This window comes from Telopea speciosissima, chromosome 11, assembly GCF_018873765.1.
Source record: "Telopea speciosissima isolate NSW1024214 ecotype Mountain lineage chromosome 11, Tspe_v1, whole genome shotgun sequence".
Lineage (NCBI taxonomy): Eukaryota > Viridiplantae > Streptophyta > Magnoliopsida > Proteales > Proteaceae > Telopea > Telopea speciosissima.
The window spans coordinates 49,796,975-49,817,170 of NC_057926.1; the positions used below are offsets into that span (position 1 = coordinate 49,796,975).

The 20,196-nt window shown below is 36.0% G+C and overlaps 1 protein-coding gene across 1 annotated transcript; it reads left to right on the forward strand.

The window, feature by feature from the left end:
* Positions 1-867: 867 nt before the first annotated feature.
* On the forward strand, positions 868-7,068 carry LOC122646881 (zinc finger protein 4-like). Its single transcript, XM_043840514.1, has 2 exons — positions 868-989; positions 6,036-7,068. The coding sequence occupies exon 2, from the start codon at positions 6,102-6,104 to the stop codon at positions 6,921-6,923; it is 822 nt and encodes a 273-aa protein (XP_043696449.1). The 5' UTR covers positions 868-989; positions 6,036-6,101; the 3' UTR covers positions 6,924-7,068.
* Positions 7,069-20,196: the final 13,128 nt, after the last annotated feature.

Sequence of the window (20,196 nt, forward strand, 5' to 3'; positions counted from 1 at the left end):
CATCTTGAAGCATAGGAATTTGAAACCCAACAGCCATAACAACCATGTTCCCATTTAGGTTTCAATAGCCTTGTGTGTGTTCCCTTAGGTTTCAACACCACTAAGTAGAGATCTTTTTCCCTAAATTAATTAAATGAAGAAATAGTACATTCTTAATGACTAAAATACCCAAATGGTCCCTCCTAGTTTAGGCTGATGTGCACACAGAAATTGAGCTTTGGAACTAAAAGAGAGAGAGAGAGAGAGTGGAAGAGATGCCATGGTAATATGGCATCATGGATTCATGGGCAATCAAGCATGCCATACATGGAAATAGGAGAAAGGTGTTACGGGGACATGAAGGAAGCCAGGAAGGTAGTGGGTGATTCTGAAAGAGAAACTGACCCATGCATTAATGCATTATGGAGTTATCTGAAACACTTTTGCAAAGAGAGAGAGAGAGAGAGAGAGAGCAAACAAGTGAACAAGAAAACAGAACTATTCCCACAAGAGAAAGAGAAAGAGAAAGAGAACAAGAAAACAGAACTAGTCCCACCAAAGATACTTCTCTCCCTGTCGCTGGGATGACCCATATGTCTATCCCATATGTCTGTCTATCCCATATGTCGTAGAAAAAGGTATTTGTTCTTTGTTGTAGTTGAAGAGGCCAAATTCAGCAAAGTGGTGTGGTGACTGGTGAGTTTTATTTTTCTCCTTTTCTTAATTTATCCAACTGCACCTCTTTCTCTGACGTCTCTGACGTCCCACCATCGCGCCCCGCTCCCTCTTCCAACTTTGTTTTCCTATAATTAAACATCACTACTAACAACCCATTCTCTCTTTCTCTCTTTCTCCCATGTTTTCATCTTCCTTTCATTCCTTTTTATTTCCTCCACTCTCTCTATGCAGCAAAAGCAGAGAAACTCAGAAGCCTGTTTTGTCTCCTGATAATCAACAATCAAACCCAGATAGCTATAGTTCAACTGAAGATGCCTACAGTTTCGAAAATGGTATGTATGATGTAGCTTCAGTTCTAGACTTTATTAAGTTGGTTCTTTCAATTTTCTTTTATTTCCCCTTTCCTTTGGTGATGCCTTGTTGGATGTAGCAGCTAGATGAGTTCTATTGAGTTGTGTTGCTGTGATTCTTTGCTCGTCTTGCCTTTGGGTGGTCTTTTGGCTTCTGTCAATTTGGATTGCTTTTCTATATTAGATCACTTTTTCTATGCACTAATGATTTGGGTCTGTTTGTTTTGTTTCTGAAGCTTCTGTGAACTTCTATGGCTCCTTTTCTTTTCTGGGTTTGTTGGGCTTGGTTTTATAGTGTATAATCTGCTTTTTGGTGTATCTTTTCTCTTCTCTGAAAAATTTGAGGCTGCTCTCGGCAATGGTAAGAAGGGGACTGAATTATTTGGGGAAACATGCAAAACCATACAGTGGAGGGAGAATGTTAGGTAAAAACTGTTAGTGGTAGTATGATGAAATCAAATTTTTAGTTGTTGCTGGGTCTCTGTTTTCTTCAATTTTGTTCCTTTATACCATTAACATATTAAATTTCCCCGGGTGCTTATGAGGATTTTGTCAAAGTTGGAACTCAGGATTACTAAGCTGTATATATTTTGCAGGAAAAAAACACACTAAGCTGTATATTAAGTATTCGCCTTAGCAAGATTAAGAATGGTATTCTGAAATCACTTTTGCTTCTTAGAACTCTTCAGTGAGGTGCTGCTATGCTGGCATGGTTGTTTTCCTTAATAGTAATATTTGAGAATGGTTAACAGGTTATGTGAAGTTCGCACGTTTATAATCTACTCAAGCTTGATAAGTTTTAGATATATTAGCTCAAGGATACTTTTTTTTTTCTAGTAAAATTTCCATAAATTGTTTATCTGATGAATTCATAAATTTGGTTCACTGCAAGGCCAAAATGGTGAACCTCAATCTATCTTGATTATCTTCCTGTGACCTGAATGAGCTATTCTGATGTGTTTTGGTATCTTCATCAGCTATGCAGCCTTTTGCATTTCAAAATTAAATTAGGAGTGCTCATGACTATTTTTGGGTTAAGCAGTGGCATCATTTAGTCTTTCCTCTATTGGGAGACAGTATGTTGAATTGTAATTTTTATATTCAAAGAAGAACTTGGAAATTTGTTACTTCGAAGTTGAAATTTCAAATTTGAATGGGAATTTAAGGGGGTTCTATCATGCATCTCACCTCATTTTTTATGGCTGTTTGGTTGTGGGCTCAACAAGAAGAGGAAAGTGAAGTCTTATTTCCAATCCTGTTTTGACTCTTTGGATAAATTTTCCTTGCTGGGTATATTTACACATCCATCCACCCATCTGCACACAATGTTTGTGGAATCTGACTGGAAGTCAGGGCAATATCTCCTTTCTTCTTCTTCTTTTTAAGTGTTATTAACTACTTGCTAAGATGATCCCAAAACAGTTCTTTTCAAAGAAAAACGTGATTCTGGAGTATGCTTATGGCATTTGTTATATTTTTGCAGTGTTTCATATTTGTAGTTTTTATGCCTGGTTACTCGCAAAACATTGATTAACTTGAGCATTAAGGATTTCAATTGTTTGTTGGCTATCTTTCAATGTCTATAATGTCTCATTTTTGTAGTTAGATCTGTATTTGAATTACATAATGGTGCATTATAAATCTGTGGCAGTGTTGAGATGTTGGGAGTTATAAAGGTATAGTCCAACATCGGTTATCTAGGACCTTTGATGTATCTTAATATACCATTGGGCCATTTCCACGTAATGCTTTAAGGTTTTGGGTTGGACCTTCCAACGTGGTATCGGGGCTCAAGTCCCTTTGTTATCCTCCCTAAGTTCTTTGTCCACGAGTAGAGCAAGGTATGTTGATTCTACATGTAAGGGGGAGTGTTGAGATGCTAGGAGTTATAAAGTTATAGTCCCACATCGGTTAGTGTTTTCATATACTTGAGGAGCTCTCTCCACTTAAAGCCTTAAGGTTTTGGGTTGGGACCCTAAAGTGGTATTTCGTGGGTTATCCCACTTTATTTAACAGGTAGGAAATTACAGTTATTATTGACCAAGTTTCATCTGGTGGATTTCTAATTGAAAAAGTACGCAGAATGAGAGAACCAATTTAAATAGAGTGAATTTCCTATAAATAAAATTTTTATTTACACCACTGGTCTTCCAATCTTAAGAGATAACTATCGAGTTTTTGTCCTTGACTGAATAAGTCAGATTAAAAGGGATTTGCCAAATCCAGATTGTAAGGAGACACTGGAGAATCTTTCTTTAACTTTTTCCTGATCTTAGTGAGTGAGGATGAATAGAACTTCACACATGGGAATGAATATTGTGTTTAGTATCTTAGAAGATTCCTTTTAATGAATGATCTTCCAAATATCTGTTTTGGTTCAGGTGTAGCTTTATTTATGGACCTGGAGGATACAGGATTCAATTCCAACTAATTATCTTTGCCTTTTCATATTGAATACTTCATAAACTTCGGATACTAAGGCTATTTGCTATTCCCTTTCTTCTGCAGCCTTGTTTCACATACTCATACCTCCTTTGAGTTGAGTTTCACTTTGGTGAAGATACATAGCCCTGTTTCTTATGCTAAAGAAATCATACCTGCCCTATGATATTGTTTCCTATTGTAAAGGAGATCATTCTGGTTTTGAAGAAATTATGGAAGTGTTTGGATGCATGGGCGGTTAGCCAAAAGCGTTTTCTGGCACAAGCCAAAACTTGCTTACCCGTCCAGCAGGTCAACTCCGGGGGAGTGGCCAGCAGAAAGCACTGCCTGCCCGTGCAACCAAATACTGATGCTGCCTTGAATCAAAATCTGATGCGCAGACAACAAATGCGAGAAAATGCCGGCAGTCCATGTATGCAAAGCAAACACAAGCAATATGTTTGAGAGACATGAGAGGAATTCACTGGATGATACCTAACCATTTAAGTAGATACGTTACTTCTATTCATATTTACGAACACATTTATCTTCTGGTTTAGTTTGGACTACGTATAAATCATATTATAATGAATAAATGTTTGTTTTTCTTTTGTCCTATGAGTGTAGAAGTGTGTGGGTAACCTCATTTATTGTGTCCCATCTTCGTCAAGTTCAATATATATTCTCCTATCTGATATAATAATTGAGAAGAAAAAGGGCCCTTGAGGATGAGCTAGTGGCAACGTTACTGGTAATCTTGGGGGCTCCTTCATTGTTGTTCTTTGACATCAACCACTTTTGGGTGGTGGAATACAATTTTGGTGGACAGAAACTCATGTTATCTAAGAGGATTAGAAAAAGGGTATTTTCATGTTCTGCAAAGTTGAAAATTGCTGAAAATAATCTAATGGATCTGTACTTTTCAGTTTATCAGGGGATTAAGGAAGATCTTCCTTGACCTGCCACTAGAAATGGCACGTGCGCTGGTGGTGAAGGCTAGATGTCAAGAGGTCATGTGCTGCTTACATGATTGCTAGCCAACTTGTTTCTTTTCTTTAAAAGTCAGCAATCGTCATCATATAAATAACATCCTTATGGAAAGGATTAAGTAAATGATATCTAGGCTGTTACAATTATGAAACTCATTTAAACATAAATCATAGAATTTCAGATTTAGAGCTTATAAAATGTAATGGTGGAACAGGAGCCACGCAGTCAATCACAATTGTTGGATTAAGGGTTTGATGAGTTACGTCGTTTATTCTCACTTTATCTTTCTTGCTTTACCAATCCATTTTTTGCTTCGTATTTTTCTTTTTCTTTTTTATCCAAAATCTGAATTACTCACTCTGTTCACATGATCTTTCTCAATCATACATATACATTTGCATGAAGAATGTAGCATGACCTCAACTTGGTATTTGTAAAAAAAAAAAGAGCAACCCAGTGCACGAGGCTCCTGCTACTGCAGGGTCTAGTTGTAAAAGCCAAAAATGACTAGTTGCTCATCAGTCCCCTCCCCCTTCCACAGTGTGAAAACAATAAGTTGGAATGGATAGTCTTTATCTAAGTTAGCTGCATTTAATGACTTTCCATGCTTGAAATCTTCCATATGGTAAAGAGTAAGTAGGCAAGTATTCTTAAATCTTCTTACATTTCTTCAGAAATTATGTATTTCTTTTCAATCTGTAAGGAAAACTATAAATGGATGTACATTACCTTTCTGCTAGAAATGGAAGGGAATTAGACAATTAAGAAGTTTCTACTTATCTAGGACAGAGGGCCATCTTGAAGGTCTGTAAAAGGCTAGAGCTCTAAAGTTCTGAAGGAAACTTTAAGCATTGATGATTTCATGGCCAGGATCTCCTTGAACTTCAACTTTACCATTAGGGCTAGATCAGTTGCAATGCGTAACTTGGGAAAGACTTATAGGTCATTAATTTTGTTTGATCTTACCAGTTATGTGTTTTGAGACCAATGAACACAGTGACAAAGGAATGAAGTTTGTTTTACTGTTTGTTGATTTTTCTCATGGTAGGGTCTTACTAACTAATCTAATTTTGGGGCTAGCTTTTTGTAAATAGTACATGCCTTAGGATTTCCTCACACTGAGGTAGTAAGTAATGGTGCATATCCAAGGTCAGGTTTCCCCATTAAAAGGACCTAATGTTGACACTTTCCTTTTGGGTAGTTTGCTAATACCTTTTTCTGTACAAGAGCTTGTGAAAACTTTGGTGGTGGGGATCATCTGATTGAAAATTTGACCTAACTTTGAGCTATGAGATTTTGAAGATGGGTCCTTGGAGATAACTTCTCCTACAAAAGTCTCCCAATCCCAAGGTTAACTTTCATCTCCCCCCCCCTCCCTCCTCCTTTTCAATAACTAACTTCTATCTGTTAAAGGGTACCTAAGATTTCTCATCCACGAATGTGGAAATGCTGGGGCATTAGCCTATCACTGTGCTCTTGCTTGTATGTCCCATTTTGTCATCCCAGTTAAATTATTTGATCTGGATTTCCAAGATACTGGATTTTAATTCCTTTTATAGAGAACAATATCTAACTTGATAGAACTGAATCATTATTCGTTGATACTGATAAATGCAGATGGACAGCTAGAAACAAACTACCTATCAGTTCCTTGATCCTCTCCACAGCTGAAGCTCATTCTGAATGGAAACGTGTTCCCAAAACTTATTAGACACAAACATGAAAACACCTAACTCTGACTTTGAAACAGAAGCCTCCTTGGAAGAAGAATCAGAAATCTGTAGCCAAGTTGCTTCCGATGTATCAAACCTGGAAAACTCCCTAGAACACTCCAAGGATACCACCAATGCCTCTTCTTGCCAAACAGATCTCATAAAGCTTCAACCGGGTGCTACGCCCATGTCCCTTGATTTAACTCTTAGCTTCAACACCAGTGACAGTGATATGGGAGGCAGGAAGGAGTCGGTAGGGCTTTCAATATCGAGCACGAGTGAGAGTAGCAGTGAAGCTTCTGCACATCCTCCAGCAGCTTCTGTAGCAAGAGTTTTCTCATGCAATTATTGTCAGCGCAAGTTCTTCAGCTCACAGGCTCTAGGTGGTCACCAGAATGCACATAAAAGGGAGAGGACACTTGCGAAGCGAGCCATGCGGATGGGAATCTTCTCCGAGAGGTATGCCAGCTTGCCGGCTTTGCCCCTACATGGGTCCGCATGCCGGTCCCTTGGGATCAAAGCTCACTCCTCAGTGCACAACATTGCACCGTCAGAGCGAACCCCTGAGGTTAGAGGTGGTGGAAGATTTGAACAAGGGTACCTTGGCCTGCTGGTGTTCACGGAGGATGATGATGCAGAGTTATTTTGGCCTGGAAGTTTTCGACAGGTGTCTGAGGGAGGTGCTGTTTATCCAGGTTTTGAATTGAGTGGAAATACTACTTTAAATTTTATGGCAGAGACTCCACCGCCAGAAACAGACTCATCAAAACCAGATCTTACACTGAGACTTTGAGAGCTTCCTCCATTTCTTTCTTTTGCACTGGCTTCCTTCTTTTTTGCAGTGATATTGTACAGTGGGATATGCATAACCCATGTCTGACAATGTTTTACTTTGGATCTGTTGTTGCTGCATAAGGGCTTGAAGAGGATTTTCATTCTCAGGGCTTGTCATGTGATTGATCATATAATTGTTGATGGAGATAGAAGATGATTCTGAATGCCCATTATATGATTTATGGCCTTTTCTTCTGTTATTCCTTTTGTTACATGACTAGTGGCAGATATTTAAGTTTCTGCAAATAGAGTCCTGCATTTGAATATTATTTTTGTAGTGTGCTCCATTGTTGATGCAAAGAAGCATATTATGCTTCACATACAGGATTGGAGTATCACTCTACTGAAGAGATTCATGAGAAGATCTGTTGTCACTGGACCAATCTATTATCACAGCTATGTATACCTAGCCATGGCTCTTGCATGTTATTAACACATCAAGTATGTTTCTTACAGGGCCAAATTTTGGCTGGGCATGCCAAAGTGCAAGGTAGAGCTCAGGTCTGAACATCAAGAACCAAATGTGTCTTGAACTGTGAAATTTTTATCTGTACTGAGTCTTTTGTCTCAAGAAAAGAGCATTGCCTACGAGAATAATGCAAAGTGTGCTGATACTGCATTTAGCAGGGCTATTGGTTTTAGATATAATCATTGTTCTTAATATACTGTTAGGGCTAAGCCCAAGTGTGGTCCAATTGATTACTGAAAGTTAACTTTGAGCCCATCTTTGGTTTTTGTGGTTTATTGGCCTTCAAATTGGAAAAGTTCAAGGTCTAAAGACTGTTTAATGGCCATTCTCCATGGGTTTCTGATAAAAAAAATTTGGTTTTGCTTCTGAGTTAAGAAAAACAGTTTATACGCGAATGACAAAATCCAAACATAATGCATCAATGGGTGAAAGAATGCCGTCATTGGCCTAACCGCCGGTGCAGTGTCCATGTAAACAAGCAGTGTTCTTTTTCTTATACATAAAATATGTAGCTTGTATGCATACAAAAGTCTACAGTATAAAATACATGAATTTCTCATATTTTTGAAGTATATCATATGGAATGCATATTTTATATAATACAGTATATGCATACTATTCATATATAGTACTTGAACTTACCATGATAACACCCAATGATTCATCAATGCTTTTTATACCTATTTTTTGTGAATGATGCAACATTCTTCGGGTTTAGGGTTTTATTTTTTGGGGAAGAGTTTTCTATCCAGGAGTGTGGCACTATAGCCAATGGGAGTGCGCACAAAAGCATCAACAAGGATGGGATTTTTGTCTTTCATAAGGGTGGGATGGTCATTTTATCTTATCCTGAGTCTGGGTGCAAGAGCCATGCTCTCCAATATAGTCCTTTTGCCCTTTTTCTTTTAATCATGGATAGACAACACTTCATGCTATGATTGGACTTCTAGAAACATACAGTGAGTTTTATCATCAACTCCCATGGTCCGGCGCCCTACTCTACTACTAACGAATGTCTGAAATACCCTTCCCATGAGTGAAAAGAGAATCACATTGATGAAGGAAAATATGAATCCATTAACTCAAATTCACATAATAAAATTTTCTAATTCTATATCATAAATTTCCAAAACCTCTTATTCAAGTGGTGACTGCTTGTTCTTGTTGAACAAACTTTCAGTGGAAATTCATAACCCGAAAGACCACAGAAGAAGAGCCCTTTGAACCAAAAAAACACAAAATTTGAAGAGTTGAGTTTGACCTGTTATTAAAAAAAAGGTCAAAGACAAATCATATATAGGTAGGGGCCAAGGGGTCCAAACGCCAAACTTGACAAAATTGTATTCAATGGTGACTATGACATCCATTTCTACATATCAAGCTGGTCAATCCACGCGAATTAGATTGGTTGGTTCCTAACCTTTTTCCCATTCATTTATTATTGTCTATCACTGTTTCCCAAAGTCATATTTGTCAAAATCTCTGGCTTATCTTTAGAGCTAAGTAAGAAAGACACAGTTCATAGCGGGTCCCACATATCAAGATACTGTTTGCTTTAATTAAGGTTTGTCGCACTGTTTTGAAATGCGTCAATTCATGTAAGATTGGTAATCACTTATATGGACATTTCATAGATCAATCACAGTCAATGTGAGACTAAATTCTATAATACAACACAACCATCATTCTAAAATCCTAAACACATCGATAATACCCTCTCTTTTTGTGGATACTTTCTCTTACCTATTCGAAAGCTGTGGTCAAGGGATTTCCCATTACCGTGTCTTAAGAAAAATTCAGTCCTAAGAAATATGAAGGAAAAAGTTTCTCACCTAACTAATGTATCCTATGTTCTCTTACGAAGGTTTTTAAATTTTTTTTTTTTATTGATGACTTTAATTGATTCTTTTAGGGTCAATCTTTATTTCTCATTCAAGAAAAGCAACAGAACTGCAGATTTTTTGGCTAACTTAATTTATGAAAACTTGAGTGATTCAACTTTCTTTGTAAGCCAATATCTTCCTTTGGCTCTAGAGTGGATTTTGTAGGAAGATTCAGTTGGTTTACTAGTTATCAAATTGTAATTCTTTCTTTCCTTGGAGGGCAGGTTTTGCCTTTTGTTTCGGTTAGGTTGAGAATGTTCTATGCTCCTTGGGTTGGGGTAAGGCGGGTTATGTCTCCCTCATTGTACTTTGATTTTCTTTTCATCATTAAGAAAATTTTAAGGGCTTCCCCAGGTCCCAAATAATATTCGAGTTACCAAAAAAAAAGATTGTCATTGGTGTGGTGTGAAAGATTTCTCCTACACTAACGACATGGGGAATCATCTCTTTTGTCATGTAAGTTAGAGAAATCCAAGCCATTGATTGTAAAGTGGACACCATATTTAGGTCAGGTGTCAATTGCATAGCTTTTTTGAATCATGTAACCTATATATATTTTTATATTTTCAAGGATCTAAGATTGTAAGATTTAAATTACGATTTGTGTTCAAATAAGGGAGAGTGGGGCCTACCTATCACTAACATTTAAATCTTACCTGATATGCTACATGGCTAGTAGGGTCACTTGCCTACACCAAGGTGCAATCCCTTTGCCCTAGGTTTGTTCATATTTTGGGGTAAGTATGGGTCATCGATTTAGGTTTTATGTTTGTGTTTTACCTTTTTATTTTTCTTACTGACTCAATGGAGAGGATTTCCCACGACGTCCAAGTATTAATTCAAGCATATGAAAATGCTCCATTATAAATCGTAAATAAGAGGTTTTGTTACCAAAGTAGTGAACTTAGAAGTTGTAATTTTCTTTTAATTGCCTCTTATTTTATTCCCAAAAGAATGCAGTTCTTATATGAAATGATAGGATTTACTCTGGTTAAAAAAAAAGAAATTATCTTAAAAAGACAAAAAAAAGTACGATTACAATTTCTTAATTCATTAGTTACAATATGACTAAATCCAATAGATTTAACCTAAAATAAAATAAGATTCTAAATCCATGTCTCATTTTCTTCCAGTTGAAATCACCTATATGAATCGAATCGGTTGAAGCAGATTGAAACAATTGAAATAGACCAGGGACATTGGTCTTGGACTAATGGTTGGGACCACTGATCGTAGTAGTGCATGAGGGATCTTGGTCTCAAGTTCGAGATCCCTCCTCCCCTGTCGTATACAGTAAGTCAGGTCTTTTTTGGGATACGTGTTGGTCCTTCGTGGGCCCCTCTTGATCCCTTGTGGGTTTGTTGTCCAAAAAAATTAAAAAGACCAAAATAGGTTATAAATGCTAATTAATTCCATTTTAAAAAGATTAAAAGGTGCAGGTTTGTTTTGTTCTTTTTGCATTGGTGAACTTATTGAGCTGTGAATCTTAACTTTCTTCAAAAAAGGAAAACCCTCTACTAGTTGAGATTAGAAAAGATGATTCGAAACCAGTCCAGTTTGAAGCTCCAAAGCCAAAGAGACTTTTATCAAATTCCCCAAGCTGGCATCTTTTGTGTTCAGCCATCAAGTAGAAAAGCAAAAGAACAAAGAAAAGGAAAAGGAAAAAGAAGAAAGTGTTCTTTGTTCAAGAATAGAATCAATTATGTGTACTTGGTTAACTAGTAGTAGTAGTACAATTTAGTCAAAATCTATAGAGGTCTATGCATCATTTGTTAGGTGAACAAGGTTAAGATTGGGGATATTGGTAATAATATGTTAGAATGTTTCTTTGGAAATAGTATATTTGCAAGATTGCATGATTATTTTTGGACAAAATTTCTAGTAAATCTATAGGTGCCGAAATGGAATCTTGCTCTGATTAAAAGAGGTACTTTGAAAAATACTAAAGCCTAAGGGGGGGGTATTAGCAAACCTAAAGGAGAAGGGGATTATTCCATTTCAACACCTGCAATTACGGGAAAAATTTGTCCGCTACTTTTATTCTAATAATATAAAGAAGAGAATATTATATTCCAAAAAAATAAGGGATAGAAAGGTAAAGTACTATTCTTTCCGAAGACAATTGAAGATATATGTATCCATGCATGTATGGTAGTAAATAGGGGTGTCAAACCTAGGCCCATCGCCAGACTCAATCAAACCCACCTGAGTAAGATTGAAAACAAATCAATTACTTAATAAACAATTCGGTTTCAGTTTCTATTTTGACTGCGATTGAATTTTTTGATCAAATGAACGACGGGTATCCAAAAGTACCCTAAATGTTTATTAATCCTATAAATTTTCATTTCTTCCAACCATATTTAGCATAAATATAAATATTACGACAATTAATCATACATCACATGTCAAATTTAGTAGTCTATTTCAACTATATGATTATCATACATGAAATCTTTTTTTTTTTTTTTTCTTTTTTTTTTAAGTTATCTCCCTTTGATTATGCTCATCATGTTTCAATCCAAAATGAGAATAAAAAATATTTAAAAATTGTATCAAATTGTGAAAATGACATTAACCTTTAATGTGCAATAATGAAGACTAATGGTGCCTCATATTTTTCTATTTCCATGCAGGTCCTCAGATAGAGTGCTTATTTAGAATTATTGAAATATGACCAAATAAGATTGGTGGAGTCCTTTTTAATTAGACCCCCTAAAGTACTTGATATGTCAAAAATGGATTGAAAACTTGATAAACTATCAATGCTCATTATATGTATTCTAAAGCCCACGTGGGTATATGAGAGGAGTAGTTCAAGTGTATGTTTTAGAAAATCTTAATCCTCCAATTGAATTGGTCAGCATTATTCAAAACATCAACCACCTAGCACCCTTCTTAAGATCAAGCTACTTCCATCATGTTTCTAGAGAGAGTAACAGCGTGGTTGACTCCGAAGCTTGGAAGACCTTGTCCATTGCATATCGGACATCATGACCTATATCCAACCATTGGTTATCTGAATTATGTAATTCTGATACCTTGTGTAAAAAACAAAAAATCTTGGAGAGGCTTCTTAAAGCCATTTTTGAATATTTACCCTTGCCTCCATGAGGAGCTTGAATGTAGGGGTGTCAACGGTTGGTTTGATTGGTTTTTGTATGTTTTTTTTTGTATATTTATTGAGTCAAACCGAAATTGGACTGCTAAGATGGTTTGTTTACAAAATCGATAACTTTCAGTTTGTTATTGGTTTCTTTTGATGTTATCTTATCGATATGTTATTATAAACTTTTGAGAGAATTACCAACAATTGCTTAGCTCAGTTGGTGAGCCGTTGTGCGCTTCATGCCCATGCTGACCAAGAGGTCTCGAGTTCGAGTCTCTTGGCTGGTATCTTATCCCCTCCCTAGTTCAATCCCCCTCCCTTCTATCAACTATATATATATAAAAGCTCCCAATTAACCAAAAAAAAAAAAAAAACTTCTGAGAGAATGAACTTTTTGCTTTGAAGTGTTCCTCTTGTGCCGGTAGGAGAGTGTTTCATTGAACTTGGTAAATGCTGCAACAGGTATGCATGTTCCAAGATTAAAGTAGGCTGCGATGTGTAGGCATTTTTCTAGCTCAGGCCCAAAAGATAAAAAATTATCGCCAAACAACAATATAAAACTCACAAAGATAGAACTTAGAGGACAAAAACATAATGCTACTAGAGCACACAACTCTTACTTATGCAATTGAAGAGAGAGAACAACACCAATTGAGTAACTTGGGATGCTTAACACCACCTATATTTTAAAAAGTGAATATACCTTTCTCAGATATACACTTGTCTGAAAATTTGTGTCCACCTAATTTGTATGATTAGGATTAAAATCTCAATAGAAGATTCAAAATCTTTGATCAAGATCACACATTTTAGTATAAGTATCTTTTAGTATATGCAGAACCTTAAGTAAGGACATGTCTCTTATATGTAGAAATATAGCTTCATAGATGTATGATTCATACCTCTTTGTATATGTAAGGGTGCGAGTCATCCAAGACTCATATCTCTTGCCCGTACTCTTGTTTCCTATAAAATATATTCCTTGTCAATTGAAGTTGAAGTTCTATCAAAAACAAAAAAAAAAAAAAAAAATTTGCAGATAAAGGGAAATTGCTTTCTATAAAATCTATTATTGGCTTCTAGAAGCCAATAATTCATAATCTTAGAAACGTACCCACAATAAGCCACTTGTGGTGCTAGTTTTCCTTGTGTTTCTTCATAATTCGTTGACAAATATGTGGAGGTCATGGAAATCCGCGTGATCGTTTAAAAAATCTCAAAAACTAGATTTTTTATGAAGAAAAAAAAATTTTGGTGTTTTTGCACGTTGATGAATGAACCCAAACGGACCTTTAAAAGAAAAAGCCCTTTATTTGCCTTGTGGGTCCCATGGATAAGCGGATATTTAAAACACTTGTCTCTCTCTCTCTCTCTCTCTAACGGTCCTTGGGCTTTGGCTACTTTCGTAATTTATCAGTAAAATTAGGGTTAATTTAACCCCTACTTACTAGCTAGCTAGCTAGCCTTTGCATGGGGGTTGTTGATTAGGATTAAGGATTTGATGCTTTTAACGCGGCGGCGAAAAGTAAAAGCTGCGGAACTTTGGCCGTATTCGGTATTTCCCCACTTGCATCCGTGACTTTTAACATTAATTCCTAAGAAAATCACCCTATTATTCATAATAATAACAAAACTGCCATTAGATTCCACATACCCCAAAAGTCAATAGTCAGTACTACCCTATCAACCTGGTTAAGCGAAGACTTTTGATCCATCTTTTATTATTTATTGGGAAAAACGTTCCCTCCTACTATCATAGTTTCCTAGTCAGGTGGGCTTTATATGGATGATACCTTTTTTCACATTGCCATTGATATGATACTATTCCTCTATTTTATTTTCCATCCTTTTAAGATCCTATGATTTTATCAAATAAATAATATATTTTATAGGTAATGTATGATTTTCTATGTTCCTATATTAACGATCACTGGCCTTAATTAATAAATATTGATATTTAAAAAGAAAAATTAGTCTTTCTCTAACTTTGAAAGAATGTTATAACAATTCGATTGAATCCAAATTTGTTAGCCATTTTCTATATCATCTGAGTAGAAGACAACCTAACTACCTAAAAATGTAGAAAAGAATTTTCTGGTAATCGAGAATCATACAACCATCAAAGTCTATAAGTATCTGCTTTTGATTGATGAATGATCAATAATACTTTTCATTGTTCTCGATCTATACCCTATGGACACTATCCGAACCTATTGATTTTCCCTTGACTGTAACATGAGTGAAGGAAAACTCTGTCTAAAGATAAATATATATATCATCTTTGTCCATGATAAAAAATTTGGACCAATCACAGTTCCTACGCCATTAGAGAACTTTAAGGAAAACTTCAAAAAGTTTAAGAAAAATGCAATGCATGTGTGGGCATGTATGGTGAGTTATGTGATTGACAATAGCCATCAAATTTGATTGTTGGTTTATTAGTAAAATGTATTTTTTTTTTTGGGAGAAAGTAAAATGTTAAAGCAGTCTAATTAAATTGCCTGTTAAATCATCAGTTCGCATAATTTAAAAATGGTGAGTGTGATGAAAAATGTTCCTAATCCAAGAATTTGGTTCGGGACAATCCGAACTAAACCAATTGTATCAATTCGGACTGAACTTTGACAACCTTATGTAACATGCCTAAAAAACCATGTGGTTGATAAGTGATAGCATGCAACTTGAGCATCACCTAAGGTAATAATAATACATAGAATGGTTACATGGAACTTTTTTTTTCTTTATATTGAGAATTTTCCTAATAATAGCTTAGAACTTACAAAATCAAGATTTTGCCTTAAAATAATATCATTATTAACATGAGAGTAACATAAGGATTAATTAATCAGGATATTAAATGGTTTTCATTTTTTATTTGGATCCACCATTCCATACTTGCAAGTGGGAGCTAATTATTTATAGGGAAAAAGGCTAGACACACCGTTAGTGTATCGTAAGTTAGCGCCCATTGTATCTATCTCTCTCTTTCCTCTCAATTGAAATGACCTTGCCCCTCAAGTTTGGATCAGGTCCTTGTATAAGGACCTTATCTTGGGTTTTCGTACACTCCCAATTCGATGCGTGGATTTTCACTATTTGGTCACATGGCTTCTGTGCCTAGACATAGGTGTCCCTCTCTCCACGAAATTAAAAACCACATCTATGTTGATATCCCTATGTGCACTCTCATTGATCTCGTGCTGATGCATAGACGATACATTATCAGACTGTAAGGGTATTATGGTATTATCCTTTTATATATTCTAATGTAATCTTACATGTATTATGACTTAAGCTGTGAAGAACAATCTAGTAATTAGCCCATCTGACCTAAGCCTTAGTTTTCCTATAAATACTAGCTGGAGACAGCAGCCTGGGTATTCCAAACTTGATACACATGGTGTAATGTTTTAAGCAACCTAATGCTTAAACCCTAAACCTTAACACATAATCCGGATCAGCTACCCACATGGGGACGGGTGGAGACAGATCTGACCCCTCCATGGGATGTGGGTCCCATACCCTCATGGAGGGTTCAGATTTATCCCCACCCGTTCCCATGTGGGTAGCCGATGTGAATTCACACACACAAACAGCAATCTCTTACCCTTTTTTAAAATAAAAAGTACAAAACCAAATAACCCAAATGCCGGCTTTTCCATTCTTTTTTATAGATATTGTGCGTGAACCTGGTCCACCCTTTTGTATATAACACGGTTGGAACATGGGACCAATTAGTTGGCAAGGGCATGCAAGTAGAGTCCTCTAGCAAAAAGAAATAATATGAGAGTTGTTCATAATAAGTCAAATAGATATATAATTGATCTGTCACGCTACAGAAAACAAAAGAAAAACAAAATATTTGGACATTGGATTGGGATTAGAATCGGTCAAATTGACTTGGAATTGATCAGACCGATTCTTAGTGAACTCAATTCCATCCATATTGAGTCCAAACGAGTTACGCCAAGTCTGACCGATTCCAATAAAGTCCGATAGAGACTGATCCTATACCTAGTTCCCCGGATATGTGCAACACAGCTCAATCGTTGGATGTCCCCTGGCAGCACCCTAGGCGCTGGGCTCCCTGGAGATGATCCTAATCCTTCTAGACTTAGTTTGGCAATTCAACATGTCTTGTCAAAGTATGCTCAGGGCTGTGGTCATTGATGGAGTCCTCTTATTCGCATTGGTGTTGAATTGCACTACCCCTCCACCCTCCAACTACTGGACTCCCCTCCCCCACCTCAGGCCGCCCCTTATGTACCCACCTAGTGCCTTATGGGCTCTCGATAGGTTGGGGGAAAAAGGATTTTGAAGAGGAGGGGGAACTGGGTGGGAGTTCCAAGTTAATAATAATACAAAAGGTTTGTGCAAGGCCCTGCATGGTGCACGATCGTGTCTGCAATTGTCAGATGGGGATGAAGGATTGTTTACCATATACAATCATGCTCATCCAATGATTGAAAACACAATCGTGTACAAAACTCTTCCCTAATAATAATAATAATAATTAAGGCAAAAGATTTTGTATATGGTCGTACATGGTGCACGGTCATGCTTTCAACCGGTGGATGAACATGGTCGTGTATAGTGCACAGTTTCTCATCCTTATTCAACAGTTGTAGACATGATCGTACACCATGTACAGCTGTATACGAAAATTCTCCCCTAATAATAATAGTAATAATAATGAAGATTGACCTAAACATTAGTCTTTGTGACAAATTTAAAATAGGCAATGGTCTAAGGATACCCTCTTTGGCTCTCAGTCTAGGTTCCCCTTTTCATTATTATAGTCATAGTATCCTCCAAATAGGTAGCACACATGTGAAGCATACCCACCTTAAGATATATATATGGAGTGGTTGACAAATCCTTCAAATCCTATAACTCTCCTCTTTCATATATCACTTATTTAATTTAGTATCAAATTTCTTAGTAAATATAATAAGCTTTCTGGCTCTTCACTATATCTCTATATCCTTTCTCTTGTTTTATGGTATAAGCATTGATTTTTGTTGCTCATGATCCAACATTTTCTGACTTTCCTTCAAATTTTTTTGATTTTCTAATCTATATCCATTTAGTATTCTTACATTATCATCCACATCCATTCTACAATCTGTATATCCTTCAATTAACTTATATTGTATTCTATAGAATGAGATCAATTCTCCTATTATCATCTATTGACCATAGAACAACTCTAAAAAATACTCCATTCATTTCACCTAGATCTATTAAATACTTGATTAGATATTAAAATTCGCAACTTTTATATTAATCAAAGTTGCTAATCAAAGTTGTTGACATTTAGACGTGTCACCACGACCTAATTAATAAGCTTGGGTGAGCTAATGTCACAAATGATTTAATACACATTATCATAGGTCAATTTTAATTCCAAAAACATAGTGAACGTGACGTATAAATTAAGTTTGAAATGATAAAGAACTACATAAGGAAAATGATAGTAGATTTCATTACAATGAAAATATATGCTTGAAAAATCAAATGGTAACATTTTTTAATAATGACATAATGTTAAGTCGCTTTCAAATTATTTTTGAAAATCCTTTTTTACCCTTGAGTTAACTAATTTTTGAAAACTACACAAAATGCAATCACTTTTTAACACTTTCCTCTACTTGTTTTATGACGAATTCAACTAAATGAGATGAGTGTAGGATCCACTGTTACATGGATTCATGCAGTTAGTCTGTCCATCTCTATCGCACGAGAAGAAATTGCGACTAACAGACAAATTAATTTTCTCTTTCCTCATTTGAATCTATGATGGTAGAACCATTGGACTAGGCATGAATCTATTCAAAGAGTGGAGTTTTCTTGTGATCACAATAGATTTCACGAATGAGTATTACGACTTTGATACCAACATAAATTCGTATTGATATCACACTTGTGGCTTAAAAAAGGAGATGAATAAATAAAGTTATATTTTAAGATTAGGGTCGTAATATTTCTCCATAAAGTTTCTCGTGACGTTAAGATTTTCTTTTGTAGATATCTTATCAATGTCATAAGCAATTAGTTTGAAATTTTCAACATTGTTTGATTTCACATTGTGAAGATTTAAAGCTTAAAGGATTGAATGAACAAAAAGTAAAAAAATCAACTTTATGCAATTTCAATCAACAAACATACAAAGAAAAAAAGAACCAAAATGCACTAGAGTGGTGGGTGAGGCCTTCCTGCCTGTCCAATTAAATAGTTTGGTCAAAGGAACTCTATATGTTGTTCAAAGAGAGAGGAGCAAGATTATAAAATACGGTATCGACTCTGTATTACTCAATGTCAAAATTTTATTGATACCAATATGTATTTGTTGAATCGATCTATATCAATCAGATTTTAGATATAAAAAGAAGTCACTTCTTGATTATATCTATATCAATAACGATGTCTCTAGCAATACCAATGATATGGGCGATATGATACTGATACTTAGAACTCTGGAGTTGAAGACTCTGGTCCAATGGGGATTTACCCATTGATGGGCAATATTGGCACTAGAGAACATTATTGAATTTTGTGTCAATAATCAATAGTGATAAACACAGTGAAACATGGCGCATGGGCAAGGTTGAAGTAGTAATTTACTAGTCACCTACCTCATGCTATCACCTACCAGAGCCAATTCAGACTGGTAGAGTAAGTTTTGCAGAAGAACATATTTGGTTTGACAAAATTGATGTGCAAAATCGTGTTGACTATGAACCACCCTCTCAACATGGTTGACTTTGACCCCCAGCGTGTTAGACCAAAATGTAAGTTCAAAGTACACGTAGACATGGCTAAATCCCACCCCGTGTGTGGAATAAGAGATTGACCACCTTACCCTTGTTTCATACTTTCTAAGGTCATCAAATTATGAACAATTGTTTCCTACATGCCCGTGGTAAGAACTTTTCCTACACATTAATTGTAAATATTGACATGTGGATTATTGTGCATTCTCCCATAATTTTGGAATATTTTTTTTTTTTTGGGTAAGATCATTCACTTTTCATTTGTTACGTTTGGAGAAAGTTTTCTGAAACAAGAAAAATACACCCATCTAGGGTTATGAATGCTTTACTTTTTTATAATATGAAGTCAAAAATATTAGCTTTGTTCCCTAATGCAATATCTTCCAATTCCTTCGGTCAAGGGCTAGTGGGCGAAGGAAAACTGCCTCTGATAAGTTTAATATAGGGTAGTAGATTTTCGTCCAACACTCCCATGTGTCTATCTCTCTCCTTCTCAAAACAAGGGGGCAGAGATGTCTTTTCATATGAGGAAGAAAGAGATAGACTCATGGGAGTACTGGCGTAGGTGATACTCTCAGATAGAGTTCTTTTTTTTTTTAATATATTATTAAGTAAAAATTTTCTTTTGAAAGGCACAACAAGAATGGTGATTACAAGGTGCATCATGAGATTGACATTAACAAGAAGGTTGTACATTTGACTAACTTAAACCATCCAATTAATTAAGAAGGTGCTCCATATGTGATATGTTGATAAATCACCCACCTTTAATTTATATTAAAAGCTTATAGTATAATTTCCTCTGCTTTTAGAGATTCCCTTATTGAAACAGGTGACAAATAATTTTTTCCGCTAATGATTTATTTTTATTGGAACTCGATCGGCCTTCGGCCGACTAAATCTTCCAGGGCTCGTATATGACTCTGCAGCACCACAAATCGTTAGCTACTGGGCCCCATGTTCACCAGGGAGTTTCCTCTCAAATAGGTGGGCCCAAG